The sequence below is a fragment of the Chiloscyllium punctatum genome, chromosome 21, assembly GCF_047496795.1.
Source record: "Chiloscyllium punctatum isolate Juve2018m chromosome 21, sChiPun1.3, whole genome shotgun sequence".
Lineage (NCBI taxonomy): Eukaryota > Metazoa > Chordata > Chondrichthyes > Orectolobiformes > Hemiscylliidae > Chiloscyllium > Chiloscyllium punctatum.
In genome coordinates, this window is record NC_092759.1 from 11,991,873 (window position 1) to 12,014,070 (window position 22,198).

At 50.7% G+C, this 22,198-nt stretch overlaps 1 protein-coding gene across 6 annotated transcripts in view; it reads left to right on the forward strand.

Annotated features, from left to right (window-relative positions):
- The window catches only part of LOC140492575 (neuroligin-1-like), a 569,981-nt gene that overhangs the window by 247,958 nt on the left and 299,825 nt on the right, over nucleotides 1–22,198 (forward strand). For 4 of the 6 annotated variants that reach the window (XM_072591550.1, XM_072591551.1, XM_072591552.1 and 1 more), the window contains exon 3: nucleotides 16,473–16,529. The exons of the other annotated variants lie outside the window; for them this stretch is intronic. In XM_072591550.1, the coding sequence (XP_072447651.1) occupies nucleotides 16,473–16,529 (57 nt within the window). The remainder of the gene's footprint in view (nucleotides 1–16,472; nucleotides 16,530–22,198) is intronic. 6 annotated transcript variants of the gene reach the window in all.

Sequence of the window (22,198 nt, forward strand, 5' to 3'; positions counted from 1 at the left end):
GTGTTAGCTGCTCCTTGTTTGAGAATGTCTGCTGATCCGATCATGTTTTTTCCTTGATATTTAAAAGGGGGTTGGGGGGCTGTGCTCGTGATATCTGCCTCCTGTTGGGGTGAGGGTTATGGGGATGGCAGAAGGGTCTGGTAGTGGGGAGGAGTGGGGGAGGGGGTTGCGGTTAGGATGGAAAATGGATCCCCAAGATTTGAAAGAGACCCGAGGGGGTGCAGATTCCCTCGGGAAGGCTAGCCTCCACCCACTGCCGTTGTGCTAGCCTGAGCCTGCTTCCTGCATAGGGGTCCTCCCAGTCCTGCTTGAAACCCCCAAGATGTCTCCTCCTTCCCCACCCAGAACGACAGTCCTTATCCAAGCATCTAAGAGTGGACACTGCATTTTCTATACTTCCCAATCCAACAATCTACCCTTGAGGCTTACTTACCTCCTGCATCACCACATCCAGATTTCAGATACTTGCAGCATCAAAACAGGCCCGTTGGCCCATCATGGCTCAGTGGTTAGCACTGCTGCCTCCCAGCGCCAGGGACCTTGGGTTCGATTCCAGCCTCGGGCAACAGTCTGTGTGGAGTTTGTACATTCTCCCCCGTGTCAGCGTGGGTTTCCTCCCACAATCCAAAGATGTATAGGTTAGGATGGATTGGCCATGCTAAATTACCTCATGGTGTTCGTGGATGTGCAGGTTAGAGTGGATTGGCCATGCTAAATTGCCCTATAATGTTCAGGGATGTGTGGGTTAGGGTGGATTGGCCGTGCTAAATTGCCCCATAGTGTTCAGGGATGTGTAGGTTAGGGTGGGTTGGCCATGCTAAATTGCCCCATAGTGTTCAAGGATGTGCAGGTTAGAGTGGATTGGCCATGCTAAATTACCCCATAGTGTTCAGGGATGTGTAGGTTAGGGTGGATTGGCCGTGCTAAATTGCCCCATAGTGTTCAGGGATGTGTAGGTTAGGGTGGGTTGGCCAGGCTAAATTGCCCCATAGTGTTCAGGGATGTGTAGGTTAGGGTGGGTTGGCCAGGCTAAATTGCCCCATAGTGTTCAGGGATGTGTAGGTTAGGGTGGGTTGGCCATGCTAAATTGTCCCATAGTGTTCAGGGATGTGTAGGTTAGGGTGGGTTGGCCAGGCTAAATTACCCCATAGTGTTCAGGGATGTGTGGGTTAGGGTGGGTTGGCCATGCTAAATTACCCCATAGTGTTCAGGGATGTGTAGGTTAGGGTGGATTGGCCTTGCTAAGTTGCCCCATAGTGTTCAAGGATGTGCAGGGTAGGGTGAGTTGGCTGTGCTAAATTACCCCACAGTGTTCAGGGATGTGTAGGTTAGGGTGGGTTGGCCGTGCTAAATTGCCCGTAGTGTTTGGTGCATTAGTCAGGGGGAAATGGGTCTGGGTGGGTTACTCTTCAGAGGGTCGGTGTGGACTTGTTGGGCTGAAGGGTCTGTTTCCACACTGTACGGAACCTGATCTTAAGTCTTCCATAATGTCTTTGAAACATGGAGTGTTATGGTCACTATTCCCAAAATACCTGCCCGCTGAAACTTCATCCACTTGACTAGTTTTATTCCCTGGGATTAGGTCCAGCGCTGCTCCACCTCTAGTAGGAGTACAGAGAAACCTCGGTTATCCGGCATTCAATTATCCGAATTTCGGATAATCCAGCAAGTTCGCAAGGCCCCAATGCTCGGCCAAACTCTGTTATCCGGCATTCAATTTTCCAAACATGCGATTTTCTGAATAAAATGCTCCCTGACCGTGTCGTTCACATCATCGAGGTTCCTCTGTATTTACAGACTGGCGCAAAAAGCTCTCCTTGGATGCCCTTTTAACAATTCTACCCCATCCAATCCGTTCACATTGAGGTGATCTCAGTTAATGCCAGCACAGTTGACGTTCCCTCCAACTATAACCCTGTTCTCATCACATCTTCCTGTAATTTGCCTCCACGTTGCTCCTCTGTCTCCTTCTGGCTGTGGAGAGGCTTGAAGTGTAATCCCAGCAAAGTGTAATCCCCCTTCTTTTATTTCTAAGCGTTTTTTATTTCAAAAATATACTTTACTCGTAAAATTATTTTGATAGCTATACAATTGGTGATGCCATTTCATCTGTATACATTGCATTTCTTTACATACACACATCAGACTGAATTGTTTGTACATACATCCAGATGTTTCGCTGAGGTGTCAGCGGAGCCCAATTATTCAGTAGGCCTCTACCCTTCATTTATTTCTAAGATGGCCTTATTTGAAGACATCTTTCCTCATCGTTGCCGTCCTCCTGCCCTTCCTTCAACCAGGTTTCAGCGATTGCAACAATACCGTACTCACCTGTGCTGATTAATGCTCAAAGTTCATCCATCTTACGACTTAAGAAGGATTTCACTGAGCCCGATCAGCGGGTTCAGAGAGCAGAACAGTCACTGCTCAGACCCGCATCTTCGGACTGGGGGGAGGAAACCCACGCAGACACGGGGGAGAACGTGCAACCTCCACACGGACAGTCGCCCGAGGGCTGGAATCGAACCCGGGCCCCTGTAAGGCAAGCAGTGCTAACCGCTGAGCCACTGTGCCACCCCATGTGCTCACCTCCCCCCTGTCTCCTGCCACCCCCCACCCCCCACCTCCCAACTGGAAGTCCAAGGCCACCTACTTGACTGGTGGACAGCTTCTCTCTGAGTCATCCCAGGAAGAGGCCTTTTGACCCATCTATACAACTTAGTCGTAGAGTCATAGAGTCCTCCAGCAGAGAAACAGGCCCTTTGGTCCAAACTGGTCCATGCTGACCAAAATGTCCGTCCACACTAACCCCATTTCCCTGAACTTGGCCCATATCCCCCTAATCCTTCCCTCTCCATGTATTTGTCCAAATGCCTTTTAAATGTTGTTAATGTACCCGCCCCAACCACTTCCGCTGGCAGCTCATTCCATCTGTGTACCACCCTCTGGGTAAAAATGTTGCCCCCTCAGGTTCCCTTTTATTCTTCCCCTCTCACCTTAACCTGATGCCCTCTAGTCCTTGATTCCCCAACCCTGGGGGAAAAGACTGAGTGTGTTCACCCTATCGATGCCTCTCATGATCTTATACACCTCGATAACATTCTCCCTCAGTCTCCTACACTCTAAAGAAAAAAGTCCTCACTTGTCCACCCTCTCCCTGGAACTCAGTTCCTTCAGACCTGGCAACATCCTTGTAAACCTCCTCTGCTCACTGTCCAGTTTAATAACATCCTTCCTATAGCAAGGTGACCAAACCTGAACACAGTACTCCAAGTGCGGCCTCACCAACGTCCTGTATAACTGCAACATAACTTCCCAACGTCTATACTCAATGCCCTGACTGATGAAGGCCAGTGTGTCTAAAGCCTCCTTCCCTGCCCTGTCTACCTGGGACTCCACTTTCAGAGAACCCTGCACCTGAACTCCAAGGTCCCTCTGTTCCACCACGCTCCTTAAAGGCCCTACCATTCACCAACATAATTTGCTTTTCATGGAGAGAGACCATTCGGCCCATCATGTCCACACCAAGTGATCCATTCTAATCCCATTTTCCATCACTTGGCCCACAGCCTTCGCAGTTTCCCCAACTCTTGTATGCACATCCCAGCGCATTTACGAATAATCAGAGGCCTCATCTAGGCAAGGTATTTGATCCTTTGTGGCTCTCACATTCCGCTCCCCCTACCCCCTGTTCATCCTTCAACACATTCTTTTGAAATCGGTCCCCATTTTGAAATTGGGGCATTCCCCAACGACACTATTTTGACCACTTAGTAAACAATCAGTGCCCCTTTTTTCTCTGGCAGGGATATAGCTGTTGCTCTGAAGTTTGGTATTCTTGCGTGTGTCCTGACGAGTGCCGGATGACAGTCTTTGAAAACACAGCTCTCGTTCAGCGGGATTGTAAAGATTCCTGTTGGATCTGCTCCCCACCGCTGTTTCAGGCAGCATATTTCCAGATCACGCTAACCCTTCGGGGCAGCGCAGTGGCTCAGTGGTTAGCACTGCTGCCTTGCAGCACCAGGGTCCCAGGTTCGATTCCAACCTCGGGCGACTGTCTGGATGGAGTTTGCACATTCTCCCCGTGTCTGCGTGGGTTTCCCCCGGGTGCTCTGGTTCCCTCCCACAGGTCAGGTGAATTGGCCATGCTAAATTTCCCCATAGTGATCGGTGCATTAGTCAGAGGGAAATGGGTCTGGGTGGGTTACTCTTCGGAGGGTTGGTTGGGCTGTTTCCACATTGTAGGGAATCTAATCTAATCTAATCTCACTGCATTTGGAATAAAAACTCATTGGGCACAATCCTCTCATGGCATCCTTATTAAAGTTTAACATAACTTCCTTGCTTTATAACCATCTCCGTCCGTTGAAAACACCGAGAACCCCATGTACATTTTTTTCCTTCCACAGCCATGATCATACTCTGTCACCTTCTCAAGGGCAATTGGGCATAGCCAATTGGAACCGGCCTTACCAATGATCTTTACGTTAGGGGAAAGATCTTATCAAGCTGTAGAGGGTTCAGAGGAGGTTTACCAGGATGTTGCCGGGTATGGAAGGTTTGATTTCTAAGGAAAGCCTGGGACTTTTTCCACTGAAGCCCAGGAGGTTGAGAGGCGACTCTATAGAAGCCTATAAAATAATGATGGGTATAGATAAAAGTTAATGGTCGTTGGCTTTTCCCTAGGATGGGCGGATTGCAAGACTAGAGGGCCCACGTTCTTAAGCCGAGAGGAGAGAGATTTGGGAAAGATGCCAAGGCCTTTTTTGTTTGCACAGAGGGTGGCCCGCGTGTGGAATGAACTTCCTGAGCGAGTGGTTAATGTGGGGACAGTTACAGACCTCCGGAGAAGTGCGTGAACGGGAAAGGTTTGGCTGGACATGGCCAGGAGAGCAGGCACTACTTTTGGTTTGGGATTACGTTCAGCGTGGACTGGTTGGACCGAAGGGGGATCTAGATCAGAGCGGTGCTGGAAAAGCGCAGCAGGTCAGGCAGCATCCGAGGAGCAGGAGAATCGACGTTTCGGGCAAAAGCATTTTACCTTATTGGATCGAAGGGTCTGCTTCTGTGTTGATGTGTGACTTTGTGTCTCTGGGAACCAGCAGGGGGAATAAAAAATGCATTGAGTTTTGCTGTGTCAACTGTCACGCTGGAGTTGCAGGTACTGGCCACTAGGTAGCTCCACAGAGCATTGGTTTTGTCTCTTCCAACTCAGTCTCAGACTTGAAGATAAAGCCAGACATTCATCAGGTGGTTTTGACATGTACCACATAGTTTCCGTCTACATGGACAGTCCCTAGGATGCAAAGGGGAATCATCGGAGAATCATTGGTCAAAGGGCCTCCTATCATCTGTCGCACTTTCAAAAGTCAGTGTTTGTCAGCAGAGGAAATGTCGCCGTTTCTCAACAATCTGCTCCTTGCGCACTGCTGAGAACGGTCACTGTTTTATCCCAGGCTTTGCGTCTTATGCTGAATCAAAACGCAGAAAGAACTGCCGACGCTGCAAATGAGAAACAAAGGCAGGAGCTGCTGGAAAAGCTCAGCAGGTCTGGCAGCACCCGTGAAGAGAAATCAGAGTTAACGTTTCAGGTCCGCTGTTCTGAGGAAGGGTCAGCACACCTGGAAACGTTAACTCCCGCGCTGCCGGACCTGCTGAGCTTTTCCAGCAACTCCTGTCTTTGCTTGCGTCTCATAGTTAATAGGACATTTCCAAAATCTCTGGTGCCCCCATGCAGTGTCAAAAATAGCCTTTCACTGGAATTGGCATTCTTGTGAGTGGTCCTGATGAGTGCACGACTTTGACGGAATGTGCCCTTTTGTGGCGATAATCATGCTCCATTCTATCAAGTGGGAATCGGTTCACTTTGTAAATGCGTCAGAAAGCAGGATTTGGAGCAGAAAGTGGGGAATGTGTAAACAGCTGAAACCATGCACGTTAGGTTCTACTTGAGCTCAGAGTTTATCCAGTCTGAAGTCTGTACAGGGAGCAGGTTTGTTCACAGTTAAACATCAGGTAGAGTGCCCAGCGCATGTCCAGAACTAAGGCATCATATGATCGTGGCAGAGGCCATTCATGCTTGACTTTGGTAGTGCTCCCCGAATAGATCCACTCCACCCCAATTCCATGTAAGATTTGTCGCAGCCAAGTATTTTTGGAGACCCCCTTTTGACGGTTCCTGCCGAATCTGCTTCCCCTGCTCTCTGAGGCCTTCCGCGTTCCAGATCACAACAATGTCACAACACAGCTCAGTGGGCGGCACGGTGGCACAGTGGTTAGCACTGCTGCCTCACAGAGACCCGGGTTCAATTCCCGCCTCAGGCGACTGACTGTGTGGAGTTTGCACGTTCTCCCCCGTGTCTGCGTGGGTTTCCTCCGGGTGCTCCGGTTTCCTCCCACAGTCCAAAGATGTGCAGGTCAGGGTGAATTGGCCGTGCTAAATTGCCCGTAGTATTAGGTAAGGGGTATGGGTGGGTTGCGCTTCGGCAGGGCAGTGGGGACTTGTTGGGCCGAAGGGCCTGTTTCCACACTGTAAGTAATCTAATCTAATGTCGCCCTTACGTTAACCTGCAAGCCTCTTCCCAATTGCCTCAAGTCTACGCTGCATCTGGTCGCTGGCGTTAAATGGTTGCAGCCCTTCAGGTCTGGGCAGGAGTAGGCCATTCGATTCATGCCTGGCCCGCCTCCCAACAGATCCACTACCTCGTCCCCCCACCCCTCAGCACCTTCTGGAAAGCTGTTCCTTCCTCCATGGCTCTCCGCAGCAGAAAACTCTGCAGAGTCGCCCAGCACCACCACCACCGACCGACCCCCCCCCCCAACTGAGTGAAGAAACGTGTCAATCCAAAATGGCCGACCATGTATACAGAGATTGTGGCCCTTAGTTCTTGCTGGAAGAAACACCATTCCTGTATCCAGCAAATTTTGTCAGTGGTTTGTTCCAGTTAGGTGTTTCTGCATTCCCCCTTTCAATGGTCCCTATTTGTGATTACTTTCACTGTCGCCCTAGACAATACATTTAGGGTGGCACTGCTGCCTCACAGTGCTAGGGTCCCAGGTTCGATTCCACCCTCGGGAGACTGTCTGTGTGGAGTTTACACATTCTCCCCGTGTCTGCGTGGGTTTCCTCTGGGTGCTCCTGTTTCCTCCCACATTTCAAAGATGTACAGGCCAGGGTGGATTGGCCGTGCTAAGTTGCCCCATCGTGTTAGGTGTGTTAGTCAGAGGGAAATGGGTCTGGGTTGGGTTCCTCTTTGGAGGGTCGGTCTGGACTTGTTGGGCCGAAGGGCCTGTTTCCACACTGTAAGGAATCCAATCTGATCAGATCGCAACAGCTCTCAGAATCGAAACACTGGCCTAATGCTAATCTGGGGCCCTTCTCCCAGTCAGGAGAAAGTGAGGACTGCAGATGCTGGGGATCAGAGCTTAAAAATGTGTTGCTGGAAAAGCGCAGCAGGTCAGGCACCATCCAAGGAACAGGAGAATCGATGTTTCGGGCATGAGCCCTTCTCCCAAGTTGTCTCAAATCTTGCCCTCTTGATCTGTCCAGCCCTGTGAAGAGTTCTACATGTTTCAATCAGATCCCATCTCGCCCTTCTAAACTCTGGTGAGGACAAGCCCAGACGAACCAATCTCTACCAGGAATCAGTCTGGTGGTCCTTAGCTGTACTCTCTGTGCAGCAAGTATAGATAAGGAGACCAAAACTGCACACCACATTTCAGGTGTGGTCTCACCAAGTCCCTGTATATGATTCTCAGGATTTTGATCACCTTGCTAAATTACACCCCACCCCCCCAGCCCCCTCTTAGCCACCCTCAGCCCTTCTGCTCTATGCCATCATCGCTGGGATAGTTCTGGGAAGTCTCCTCTGCGCTGTAACTTTGATATGTCCTCCCTATCAACGACACGCATACCTGGAAATGAACTTGCTCACCTCTGCATGAACTAGAAGCACTTTGTTCCCTCAAGCCTCCTGCACCATTCAATGGAATCCTGTCTGATCTGATTTAGCTTCAATTCCACATTTCCGCCAGATCCCCTTCTCACTCCGTTGTCGGTCAGGAATCGATCCACCTTCCTCCCTTGAACGTATTCACTGGGTCTGCCTGCCCTGACCCCTGGGGAAGACAATCCCAAACGCTCACTGCTCTCTAAGAATAAAAACGCTTCTTGTCCCTGTGTTGAATGGGGAACCCTTTATTTTGAAATAATGTACCCCCCCCAGTTCCGTCATTAAGCGATTGTGTCGTGATTGTAATGAGGTCAGCCTGGTGGACATTGTAGAATATGAGTTCCCTGATTGGTGCTGTTCACGGGAGGTAATTGCCTTAATGCTATCACCGCTGGACTGTTATTCCAAACAATTCTCGGGGGACCCGGTGTCGAAACCTGCCATGACAGATGGGTGAATTCAAGGGGAAAGAAAATGTCGCTGTTATGGGTCTAATCGTGGCCATGAATCCATTGATGGAAAATCCCATCTGGTTCACCCAATGCCCTTCAGGGAAGGAAGCTGCCATCTCTCCTGGGTCTTGGCCTACATGTGGTTAACTCTTAACTGCCCTTTGGGCAATTAGGGATGGGCAATTAATGCTGCCCAATCCAGTGAGGGTGGTATGTGTATGGAATGAGCTGCCAGAGGATGTGGTGGACACTGGTACAATTGCAACATTTAAGAGGCATTTGGATGGGTATATGAATAGGAAGGGTTTGGAGGGATATGGGCCGGGTGCTGGCAGGTGGGACTAGATTGGGTTGGGATATCTGGTCGGCATGGACGGGTTGGACCGAAGGGTCTGTTTCCGTGCTGTACATCGCTATGACTCTATGAGTACAGAGGCTGGATGGATTTGCAGAGATGGGAAGGGGGTATAGGGGCTGGAAGGGGTTATAAAGATAGGGAGGGGTGTAGGGGCTGAGGAGGTTACAGAGATAGGGAGGGGTGTAGGGGCTGAGGAGGTTACAGAGATAGGGTGGGAGTGTAGGGGCTGGAGGGGGTTATAGAGATAGGGAGGGGGTGTAGGGCTGTAGGGGGTTACAGAGATTGGGAGGGGTGTAGGGGCTGGAGGGGGTTACAGAGATAGGGAGGGGTGTAGGGGCTGGAGGGGGTTACAGAGATAGGAAGGGGGTGTAGGGGCTGGAGGGGGTTACAGAGATAGGGAGGGGTGTAGGGGCTGGAGGGGGTTACAGAGATAGAGAGGGGTGTAGGGACTGGAGGGGGTTACAGAGATAGGGAGGGGTGTAGGGACTGGAGGGGGTTACAGAGATAGGGAGGGGTGTAGGGGCTGGGGGTTACAGAGATCGGGAGGGGGTGTAGGGGCTGGAGGGGGTTACAGAGATAGGGAGGGGGTGTAGGGGCTGGAGGGGGTTACAGAGATAGGGAGGGGGTGTAGGGGCTGGGGGTTACAGAGATCGGGAGGAGTGTAGGGGCTGGAGGGGGTTACAGAGATAGGGAGGGGGTGTATGGGCTGGAGGGGGTTACAGAGATAGGGAGGGGGTGTAGGGGCTGGAGGGGGTTACAAAGATAGGGAGGGGGTGTAGGGGCTGTAGGAGGTTACAGAGATAGGGAGGGGTGTAGGGGCTGTAGGGGGTTACAGAGATAGGGAGAGGTGTAGTGGATGGAGGGGGTTCCAGAGATAGGGAGGGGGTGTAGGGGCTGGAGGGGGTTACAGAGATAGGAATGGGTGTAGGGGCTGGAGGGGGTTACAGAGATAGGGAGGGGGTGTAGAGGCTGGAGGGGGTTACAGAGATAGGGAGGGGGTGAAGGGGCTGGAGGGGGTTACAGAGATAGGGAGGGGGTGAAGGGGCTGGAGGGGGTTACAGAGATAGGGAGGGGGTGTAGGGCTGTAGGGGCTTACAGAGATAGGGAGGGGGTGTAGGGGCTGGAGGGGGTTACAGAGATAGGGAGGGGTGTAGGGGCTGGAGGGGGTTACAGAGATAGGGAGGGGTGTAGGGGCTGGAGGGGGTTACAGTGATAGGGAGGGGTGTAGGGGCTGGAGAGGGTTACAGAGATAGGGAGGGTTGTAGGGGCTGAGGAGGTTACAGAGATAGGGAGGGGTGTAGGGGCTGGAGGGGGTTACAGAGATAGGGGGGGGATGGAGGGGGCTGGAGGAGGTTGCAGAGATGGAGGGAGTGTAGGGGCTGGAGGGGGTTACAGAGATAGGGAGGGGGTGTAGGGGTTGGAGGGGGGTTACAGAGATGGGGGGGGTGTAGGGGCTGGAAGGGGTTATAAAGATAGGGAGGGGTGTAGGGGCTGGAGGGGGTTACAGAGATAGGGAGGGGTGTAGGGGCTGGAGGAGGTTACAGAGATAGGGAGGGGGTGTAGGGGCTGGAGGGGGTTACAGAGATAGGGAGGGGTGTAGGGGCTGGAGGGGGGTTACAGAGATAGGGAGGAACAGGAGTGTCAGACACCGTGTTCACTCTGAGAGTGGGCACTGAGGGAGCTGGATCAGTGTCAAGCACTCTCTGCGTGTCAGGAAAAGATGACTTGGTGACGGGATACCACCCTCTGGGGAGTTATTTCCACGCCGATGAGAGAGAAAAGCATGCTCTTCAATAAATAAATTGTCTTGGAGTTTATAAAATCCTGGAATCCCTGCTATGTGGACACAGGCCATTCGGCCTATCGAGTCCACACTGACCCTCCGAAGAGCATCCCATCCCATCCCTTTAACCCTGCAGTTTCTATGGCTATCCCACCAGGCCTGCACATCCCTGGACCCTACGAGACAATTTAGCACAGCCTATCCACCTAATCTGCACATCTTTGGTCATAATATTTCTCAAATATTATTTTATTTTGGAAGCTTGACTCATTCGATCTTGCCATTGAAGATGGGATCTGCTATGTGGAAAGAAAAGGATAATTTTTCCGGGCCACTAATATTGGGGGGGGGGGGCAATTGTAAAGCAATGAGCAATTCTCCTGACAGCTTGTGGACCTGCAGCTTTTTCGGTTATTTGGAGCTTCGCTTTCCTCGAGGCACCAGAAACTAAAACCTTTCAAGAGTTGATGGATTTAGTTAAGGAATATTGTGAACCCCCACCTCAAGCCTCCCCTAATTCTGAGACACTATTGGCTTTACCTGGCAATTGGAGAATCAGGGGAATCCATGTTGATATTTTTGACGAAGTAAGACAACGGGCAGAGACATCTGACTGTGCTTCAACCCTTATAATGAGATGCTCAGAGGCCATTTAGTCTGTGGGATTAATGACGTAACCAGCACCTACCAGCTGAAGCCCAACTGAGCTTCAAACAGGCCCTACAATTGGCTTTCTCATTGGAAAATGGGGCAAGATGCGCGTATCAATTCCAGAATATTCTGATAGAAGTGGACGCTCTCACAAGACTGACCGAGCTTGGGGGTTCGCTGCTCGAGTGAAGGCATTTGCGCAGCCTCACATGGGACATATCCTGCACAGAGCGGCTCTCGCTCAGCCCAAAGCAAAACCCCCAAAATAAGGCCGAGCCTCGGCCAAACGGTGAAGACATTCCTCAGCATCTGGGCCAGGAAGCCATTGTAGTCAACAGCGAGCAGGAACTGAGTAAGAGAAATCACGGGCCAGAATTCAGCAGCACGCATCCGGTTTGGCGAAGTTAAATTGCTTCGCCACATCCAAATCAGAACCAATCAAAATAAAATGGTCGGGTTAAATGGTCACCCTGGGTTCGAGTGGAACTCAATACTGGCACGGCCATGAAACTGACTTTTTTTCTCATTGAATTTAACTTAATCCCGTCGGGGTTTGTATTAATTAGTTCATGGGTGGGTCAGTGATCAGGAGCACCTGCTTGAACCCAGGACATTGGCGTAAAAAAAACGCCCAGTCGAGAAGGAAGGTTTGGCTGGTCCTATCCTGAGTCAGGACGTTCCACCAATATCTTTATGGATGTCAATCTGTAATAATAACAGACCACAGACCAACGCCCCCCCGCCCCCAACTAGGTCAACTTAAAGAGGACTAGGCAGTGCTGCCCAGAGCTTCAGGCTGAATTTGGCGCTGGGCCCGAACTCCACGGGCATGTCCAAGTTTGTCCAGGAGTCTGATGGGTAAATACAGATGCATTGAGCTGTCCCCACCCACCCGCTGCTAGAGACACCTCTACAGCCTCTGCAAGAGTGGTTTGACATTTTCTGGACACACTTCTAGTCACGTCTGACAGTCTCAGACTGGGATGGAGACAGATCCAGGTCCTGGCAAAATGGAGACAGTCGGGAGGGGGGGGGGGGGGCAAAGGTGGACCTGGAGAGACCAGGTCAGTGCAGAGGATGGCACGTCATCACAGAGAGGCAAGGGTGATTGGTGCGGACCAAAGGTACTGGCTGACCTACCCCAAGGTCATCCGGAGGTTCCAAAATGAAGACGTTGGGAAGAGGTTCCATCTGGTGGCCAGGATAGGATGCCCACGTTGGTGGGCAGTGCTCAGAGTGCCAACGAGGATAAAACTGACCATCAACAGCTTCCCCCACACTCCTGTGAACGGCTCGGACTTGTTACACATTGGCTATGCAGGTCCTTTCACTGTCTCGATGTTCTTAGACATTGTGGATGTCCATTCAAATTGGCTGGATGCGCACAGAAGCTATTTGTCCAACACAGGGACAATGACAGAGAAACTGCGAGCGCACATGGACTCCCAGAAGTGGTCACAGACTCCCAACAGTGTGAAAACAGGCCCAACACGTCCACATCCCACCCAGACCCATTCCCCTACCCTATTACTCTACATTTAACCCTGACTCATGCGTCTAACCTATACAGCCCTGAACACTATGGGGTGATTTAGCACGGCCAATCCACCCTAATCTACACATCCCTGAGCACTATGGGTAATGTAGCACGGCCAATCCACCCTAACCCACACATCTCTGAACACTATGGGGTAATTTAGCATGGCCAATCCACCCTAACCTACATATCCCTGAACACTATGGGTAATTCAGCACGGCCAATCCACCCTAACCTGCACATCCCTGAACACTATGGGACAATTTAGCACAGCCAATCCACCCTAACCTACACATCCCTGAACACGATGGGTAATTTCGCATGGCCAATCCGCCCTAACCTACACATCCCTGAACACTATGGGACAATTTAGCATGGTCAATCCACCCTAACCTACACATCCCTGAACACAATTGGGCAATTTAGCATGGCCAATCCACCCTAACCTACACATCACTGAATACTATGGGGCAATTTAGCACGGCCAATCCATCCTAACCTACACATCCCTGAACACTATCGGGTAATTTAGCACGGCCAATCCACCCTAACCCTACACATCCCTGAACACTATGGGATAATTTAGCACGGCCAATCCACCCTAACCCACACATTCCTGAACACTATGGGGTAATTTAGCACGGCCAATCCACCCTAACCTACACATCCCTGAGCACTATGAGTAATTTCCCATGGCCAATTCAGCCTAACTTACACATCCCTGAGCACTATGGGTAATGTAGCATGGCCAATTCAGCCTAACTTGCACATCCCTGAGCACTATGGGTAATGTAGCATGGCCAATCCGCCTTAACCTACACATCCCTGAACACTATGGGGCAATTTAGCACGGCCAATCCACCCTGACCTGCACATCTTTGGAGTGTGGGAGGAAACCGGAACACCCGGAGGAAACCCACGCAGACACGGGGAGGAACCCACGCAGACACGGGGAGGAATGTGCAAACTCACCGTTAAATTAACCTCCAAAATGAAATGCATCACCCATGCTTTTTTTTCCCCCAGAGTTGGGGGTCACGAGTTCAAAGTGATAAGGGGAAGTTTTCAGGGAGATAAATGTCGAAAGTTCTTTACGCAGAGGGTGGTGTGTGACTGGAGCGTGTTGCCAGCAGGCAACGTGTTGGTAGATGCGGGAGCGATAGCGTCATTTAAGATGTATTTGGACAGATACGTGAATGGGCAGGGAGATGAGGGATACAGATCCTGAGAAAATAGGCGACAGGTTTAGCTAGAGGGCCTGGATCAGCACAGGCTTGGAGGGCCGAAGGGCCTGTTCCTGGGCAGGAATTTGTTTTGTCCTTTGGATCAGCATCAAGGCCTCTCCACGTATGAGTAAAGGCTGACTCTGTAGAGTTTCTTCACTTCAGAACCAGGGTTTTCAAACTGTGGGTCACCAAACCAAAATGGTATCGCGATGGGTTAAAGTTCAAGTAGCCCTCATTTTTCAACCAACAAAATGGACGCCAAGACCAGTCCTGTGGTTTAGAACAGGCTTAGCATAATCCCCTTGCTTTCGGACTCAATGTCGCGATCTATGAAGCCTCAAAGATTGATGTGAACATACCTCTATATCCACACCACCCCTACTGCCATTGCCACCCTAACCCCACCCACACCATCGTACACGATGACGTGAGTGTTCCTGTGTCACTCTGCGCCTCTAGTCTCAAAAGCAGCTGTTTCTCCTGCTTCCTGTCCCCTTGTAAATTATGCTGCCAAACCATTCTCCTCACTTCAGTGGCTATGACTTGGCTAAAAGGTCCTTTATGGGAGAAAACGAGGACCGCAGATGATGGCGATCAGAGTCGCGAGTGTGGTGCTGGGAAAGCACAGCAGGTCAGGGCAGCATCCGAGGAGCAGGAGAGTCGAGCAAGTCAGGAATGGGCCTGGTGAAGGCCTTACTCCCGAAACGTCGACGCTCCTGCTCCTCGGATGCTGCCTGACCTCCAGCACCACACTCGCGACTAAAACCTCCGTTATGTTGGATTTGATCCAACACCTTTTGAAAGTCTCCACAGGCAAGAGCAGCCACAGTATTCTCCATGTCACCCACATCCCTCTGAGGACAAACCATGCATCTCGGCAACAATGAGGCAGTGAATTATCGGGCTAACTATGACAAGAGACCCACATGCGTTACTTAAATTCAACATCAAATCGAACAGCAACGCTGCGCCATGAGTCGATACACAAGATCTTGTCCCTCTTTAAAATATTCCAGTCGGGCGTTCACCAGACACTGATGGTGATACCCAAATAAATAAATAAAATGAAGCATTCTCATAATAAATAAATGACCTTTGACAGCAACCTCGCGAGCTTTGAAGCCTCAGGAAAAATTGGCAATCATTCCCCCTCCTTGCAAACGGGCAATAGGTCAGTGATCTTTCTATTAATGAAGATCCGAGTCCAGGTAGAGTGGTTTCTCCATCCTTTGCCGTGACCACCCGAAGTCAAGAGCAAAAGGCTCGTTGTCAAAGTCCTTTGAAGTCAGGCCAGGATCGAACTGGAGTTGGACGAGGAGAGATTTCTCTTTGTCCTCGGGCCCTGATGTAGGATCCCAAACCGGCCCGGGCTCCACTGAGTACCTCAGAGGGTGTGTCTCCTCAGGGTGGGCAGGACCCCTGCCGACAGGAAACGGGTAAGCTCACTTCGCCTTCTCTTCCATGGCCAGTTAAACCTTGGCGATGAATGCTTGGGGCTGTCCATTACCAGTGGAGATAAGGCTTGGCTTATCCACGCTTGATTCACAATTGCTGTTTCCTTTTCTGTTGCATTATTTGAAGGCAGTTTTTTATTTGGAACCCCAACCCCATCCCTGACCTTCCCACACCCCTCCCCCACCACCTCATCGATCTTCTATCATAATATTGGTGCCCATAAAGAATGGGACACTTGTCAAGTGACTGTGGTAAACGCATTGAGATGGGTAGGCCCTGAAGCCTCAATCTACAAGCCACTGAGGAGCAACGTTGACCCTATGAGGCAAATGGCCGCCTGGGGGGATCAGCGAGGAGTTTTCTTCTCCATTTTTTTTTTTTGCTTTTTTTTAATCTTTTTACCAAGAGAGCTCTTCTTTCAAATGCTTGTCTGCAATGTGCATCTCAAACACAGAGACCCAAAAACAGTTCGACCATCCCTGGGAAGCGAGGCCCACAGCTGACAGAAACCAAACGTTGCCAATTAACAGAAGGACAACCTTTTGAAATATTTTTGAGTGGGTTAAAGGGAGGAAGGAGGAGGGGGGGGTGGGAAAGAAATCCAAGATTTCAAAAACTCCAAGATTTCATTATTTGTGAGAAGAAAAATCTTGATGTGACTGAATTCTTGAGAAAAATACACATGCAGTTGGTTGACCTTCTTGTCAATCCAGCCTGCCCTCATTTTTTTGTGTGTGTTTGCAGGGTATGGGGTGGGAGAGGGGCGGGATGGGAACCTTGTTCTTTTTCAATTGTCTAACTTTTTTTTTAACTCTCTCTTTTGCTCAAATCGAGTTTAAAACAGAACTGTTCTTGCCTTGTGTGTTTTGCTGCTTGTCTTTTTTATTCTTTATATATACAACAAACTGAATCATCTTCTTAGGTTTTTTTTGGTGCAATCAATTCTTGACTGTATCTTTTTTTTAAACAAAAGAACAAATGATTGAGGGAAAAGAAAAGCACAAAATGTTGTTTTTTGAAATCTCTTTTTCTCTCCTCCCGTTTTTTTCTGGTCTTAGGTCCACTCACAAAAAAATCAGATGATAACGACGCATTTGGCAGTATTGAAGATGAAGGTATATTTTTTCCAATGCATGTTAACAAAACCCCCTCCCCCTCCCCCCCCCCCCCACCACCAACCCCCAACCCCACTCCACTCCTTCAAATTTTTTTTCTTTTTTTGTAAGAGAAAGACAAAATACAATCTTTTATTTTCCAAGCTTCTTCCTTTTTTTTTACATCTTCTGAAACTTTTTGCACTCTCTTTCAATGTGCTTTTTTTTCGTTCTTTTCAGTAATATGTTTTTTTGTGTGTATATATATATATATATATATAAAAATATAAATACGGTTGTTTTCATGTTCTGTAAGCTTTTGAGAGTGGCGTTTCGCAAGAAAATTGTTGCTTTTAAAATTTTCTAAGAATTGTATGCGGAAGTTAAATCGCTTGGTGGTTGAGTCTCGCGCCCATGACCTGTTTGATGAACTGTTTTTGGTGGTAGTGGCTTTATAATCATTGTTTGTTTCCTTCTGTTCTTGTGTGTGCGTTTGAGTGTGAGTGAGGGAGTGTTTGTGTGGGTTTGCGTGTCTCACTTCCTGGTCTGTTGTGGAAAGTACTGGTTATTAAATGGCGAGATGTCATGGCGGGTTTCAGACATTTTGTAATGCCTTCCCCTCCTATGATTCCTGCTCAGCGTCATCTGAGACTAAACCCTGAAATGACACGATGGTTAGCGCTGCTGCCTCACAGCACCAGGGACTTGGATTCAATTTCCCGCTCAGGCAGCTTTCTGTGTGGAGTTTGCACATTCTGCCCCATGTCTGTGTGGGTTTCCTCCTGGTTCCCTCCCGCTGATGTGCAGGTTCGGGTGGATTGGCCCATAGTGTTCAGGGATGTGTAGGTTAGGGTGGATTGGCCGTGCTAAATTACCCCACAGTGTTCAGGGATGTGTAGGTTAGGGTGGATTGGCCATGGGAAATTGCCCCATAGTGTTCAGGGATGTGTAGGTTAGGGTGGATTGGCCGTGCTAAATTACCCCATAGTGTTCAGGGATGTGTAGGTTAGGGTGGATTAGCCGTGCTAAATTGCCCCATGGTGTTCAGGGATGTGTAGGTTAGGGTGGATGGGCCATGCTAAATTGCCCCATAGTGTTCAGGGGTGTGTAGGTTAGGGTGGATGGGCCATGCTAAATTGCCCCATAGTGTTCAGGGATGTGAAGGTTAGGGTGGATTGGCCGTGCTAAATTACCCCATAGTGTTCAGGGATGTGAAGGTTAGGGTGGATTGGCCGTGCTAAATTACCCATCGTGTTCAGGGATGTGTAGGTTAGGGTGGATTAGCCGTGCTAAATTGCCCCATGGTGTTCAGGGATGTGTAGGTTAGGGTGGATGGGCCATGCTAAATTGCCCCATAGTGTTCAGGGGTGTGTAGGTTAGGGTGGATTGGCCATGCTAAATTGCCCCATAGTGTTCAGGGATGTGCAGGTTAGGGTGGATTGGCCATGCTAAATTACCCCATAGTGTTCAGGGATGTGAAGGTTAGGGTGGATTGGCCATGCTAAATTGCCCCATGGTGTTCAGGGATGTGTAGGTTAGGGTGGATTGGCCATGCTAAATTGCCCCATGGTGTTCAGGGATGTGTAGGGTAGGGTGGATTGGCCATGCTAAATTGCCCCATAGCGTTCAGGGATGTGCAGGTTAGGGTGGATTGGCCGTGCTAAATTGTCCCATAGTGTTCAGGGATGTGTAGGTTAGGGTGGATTGGCCATGCTAAATTACCCCATAGTGTTCAGGGATGTGCAGGTTAGGGTGGATAGGCCGTGCTAAATTGTCCCATAGTGTTCAGGGATGTGTCGGTTAGGGTGGATTGGCCGTGCTAAATTACCCCATAGTGTTCAGAGATGCGTAGGTTAGGGTGGATTGGCCGTGCTAAATTGCCCCATAGTGTTCAGGGATGTGCAGGTTAGGGTGGATTGGCCATGCTAAATTACCCCATAGTGTTCAGGGATGTGTAGGTTAGGGTGGATTGGCCATGCTAAATTACCCCATAGTGTTCAGAGATGTGTAGGTTAGGGTGGATTGGCCGTGCTAAATTACCCCATAGAGTTCAGGGATGTGTAGGTTAGGGTGGGTTGGCCGTGCTAAATTACCCCATAGAGTTCAGGGATGTGTAGGTTAGGGTGGGTTGGCCGTGCTAAATTACCCCATAGAGTTCAGGGATGTGTAGGTTAGGGTGGATTGGCCGTGCTAAATTACCCCATAGTGCTCAGGGATGTGTAGGTTAGGGTGGATTGGCCGTGCTAAATTACCCCATAGTGTTCAGGGATGTGTAGGTTAGGGTGGAATAGTTGTGGGAAATGCAGGGCACGTCTGGGTGGGATGCTCTTTGGAGGGTCAGTCTGGTCTTGATGGGCCGAATAGTCTGCCTCCACACCGCAGGGCTTTGGTGAGACATGTCCACCTGGAACCCAGAGTTTAGAAGCTGTGAGAATCTGATATTTTGACCAGTTTGTGGCTCTGGGCACTGATTCAGTTGGACAGACCTCCCTCGGGAAGAGTTGGCTTCAGTAAAGGTGGAGGTCTTTTGAGTCTTGGCCCCAGTGAGATCTCCTTCCTGATCGTCGGTATCTTTGCTTCACTCTGTGTCAGGCCCCATCACCGGTGAGCACCTGCCAGGACTTGTGTGAGCTCTTGGCCCTGGTGTGTAACAGAATTACACTGGCATTATGGCACAGCAAGAGGCGACATGGGACCAGCAGTCCCAATGTACTCCTCCCTGTCCTGAGTCCAGGCTGATTGGTTTGTCAATGGGGGTTCAAAGGGCATCTGAGGCGGCAGCTGTAAACCTGGATTAAAGGTCCAGCAACCATCAACAGGCTGATTCCAGATCACTCCAGACCACTGCCCCAGATCCCTCCAGATCACTGCCCCAGATCACTCCAGATCACTGTCCCAGATCCATCAAGATCACTGCCCCTGATCTCTCCAGATCACTGCCCTGATCTCTCCAGATCACTGCTCCGGATCCCTCCAGATCACTGCCCCGATCTCTCCAGATCACTGCCCCAGATCCCTCCAGACCACTGCCACTGATCCCTCCAGATCACTGCCCCGGATCCCTGCAGATCACTGCCACTGATTCCTCCAGATCACTGCCACAGATCCCTCCAGATCATTGCCCCAGATCCCTCCAGATCACCCCAGATCCCTCCAGATCATGCTCATGATCCCTCCAGATCTCTGCCCCGATCCCTCCAGTTCACTGCCCCTGATCCCTCCAGATCACTGGTCCGGATCCCACCAGATCACTGCCACAGTTCCTTCTAGATCACTGCCCGTTTCCCTACTGTAACTGTCCATGATCCCTCCAGATCATTGTACCAGACCCCCCAGATCACTGCCCCAGATCCCTCGAGATCACTGCTCTGGATCACTCCAGATCACTGCCCCAGATCCCTTCAGATCACTGTCACAGATTCCTCCAGATCACTGCACCTGATCCCTCCAGATCACTGCCCCAGATGCCTCCAGATCACTGCCCCAGATGCCTCCAGATCACTGTCCCAGAGCCCTCCAGATCACTGTCACACATCCCTCCAGATCCCTCTAGATCACTGCCAATATCACTGCCCCTGATCTCCCAGATCACTGTCCAAGATCCCTTTAGATCACTGTCCCAGATCCCTCCAGACCACTGCCCAGATCCCTCCAGATCACTGTCACTAACCCACCAGATCACTGCTCCAGGTGCCTCCAGATCACAGCTCCAGAACAGTCCAGAACACTGTCCCAGATCCCTCCAGATCACTGCCCCAGATCCCTCTAGATCACTGCCAATATCACTGTCCAAGATCTCTCCATATCACTGCCCCAGATCCCTCCATATCACTGCCCCGATTCCTCCAGATCACTGCTCTGGATCCCTCCAGATCACTGCGCCTAATGCCTCCAGATCAATGCCCAGATCCTTCCAGATAAATGCCCCAACCTCTCCAGATCACTGCCCCAGATCACTGCCCCAGATCCCTCCAGATCGCTGCCTCTGATCACTCCAGATCACTCTGCCCCTGATCCCTCCAGATCACTGCTCCTGGTCTCTCCAGATCACTGCCCCAGATCCCTCCAGATCACTGCCCCTGGTCCCTCCAGATCACTGCTCCTGATCTCTTCAAATCACTGCTCCGGATCCCTCCAGATCACTGCTCCTGATCATTCCAGATCACTGCCCCGATCTCTCCAGATCACTGCTCCTGATCCCACCAGATCACTGCCCCTGATCCTTCCAAATCACAGTTCCTTGTCCCTCCAGATCACTGCTCCTGATCCCTCCAGATCACTGCTGCTGATCCCTCCAGATCACTGCCCTGATCTCTCCAGGTCACCGCTCCTGATCTCTCCAGATCACTGCCCCTAATCTCTCCAGATCGCTGCTCCTGATCTCTCCAGATCACTTCTCCTGATCTCTCCAGATCACTGCTCAGGATCCCACCAGATCACTGCCCATTATCCCTCCAGATCACTGCTCCTGATCCCTCCAGATCACTGCTCCTGATCTCTCTAGATCACTGCTCCTGATCCCTCCAGATCACTGCCTCTGACCTCTCCAGATCACTGCTCCAGATCCCTGTAGATCACTGCCAATATCACTGCCCCTGAACTCCCAGAACACTGTCCAAGACCCCTCTAGATCACTGCCCCTGATCCCTCCAGATCACTGTCACTAACCCACCAGATCACTGCTCCAGGTGCCTCCAGATCTCTGTCCCTGATCTCTCCAGATTGCTGCCCCAGATCCATCCATATCACTGCCCCGATTCCTCTAGATCATTGCCACAGATCTATCCAGATCACTGTACCAGACCCCTCCATATCACTGCCCCAGATCCCTCTGAATACTTGCCCCAGATCCCTCCAGATTACTGCCCCTGATCCCTCCATATCACTGCTCCCGATCCCTCCAGATCACTGCCCTGGATCCCTTCGGATTACTGCCCCTGATCCCTCCAGATCACTGGGCCTGGTCTCTCCAGATCACTGCTCCTGATCCTTCCAGATCACTGCCCGTGATCCTTCCAAATCACAGTTCCTGATCCCTCCAGATCACTGCTCCTGATCCCACCAGATCACTGCTGCTGATCCCTCCAGATCACTGCCCTGATCTCTCCAGGTCACTGCTCCTGATCTCTCCAGATCACTGCCCTTAATCTCTCCAGATCACTGCTCCTGATCTCTCCAGATCACTGCTCTTGATCCCTCCAGATCACTGCTCCCGATGTCTCCAGATCACTGCTCTGGATCCCTCCAGGTCACTGTTCCTGATCTCTTCAGATCACTGCTCTTGATCTCTCCAGATCACTGCCACAGATCTCTCCAGATCACTGCTCCTGATCCCTCCAGATCACTGCCCCTGATCTCTCCAGATCACTGCCCCTGATCTCTCCAGATCACTGCTCCTGATCCCTCCATATCACTGCTCCTAATCTCTCCAGATCACTGTCCCTGATCTCTCCACAACACTGCGCCTGATCTCACCAGATCACTGCTCCTGATCTCTCCAGATCACTGTTCTGGATCCCTCCAGATCACTGTTCCTGATCTCTCCAGATCACTGTGCCTGATCTCACCAGATCACTGCTCCTGATCCCACCAGATCACTGCTGCTGATCCCTCCAGATCACTGCCCTGATCTCTCCAGGTCACTGCTCCTGATCTCTCCAGATCACTGCCCTTAATCTCTCCAGATCACT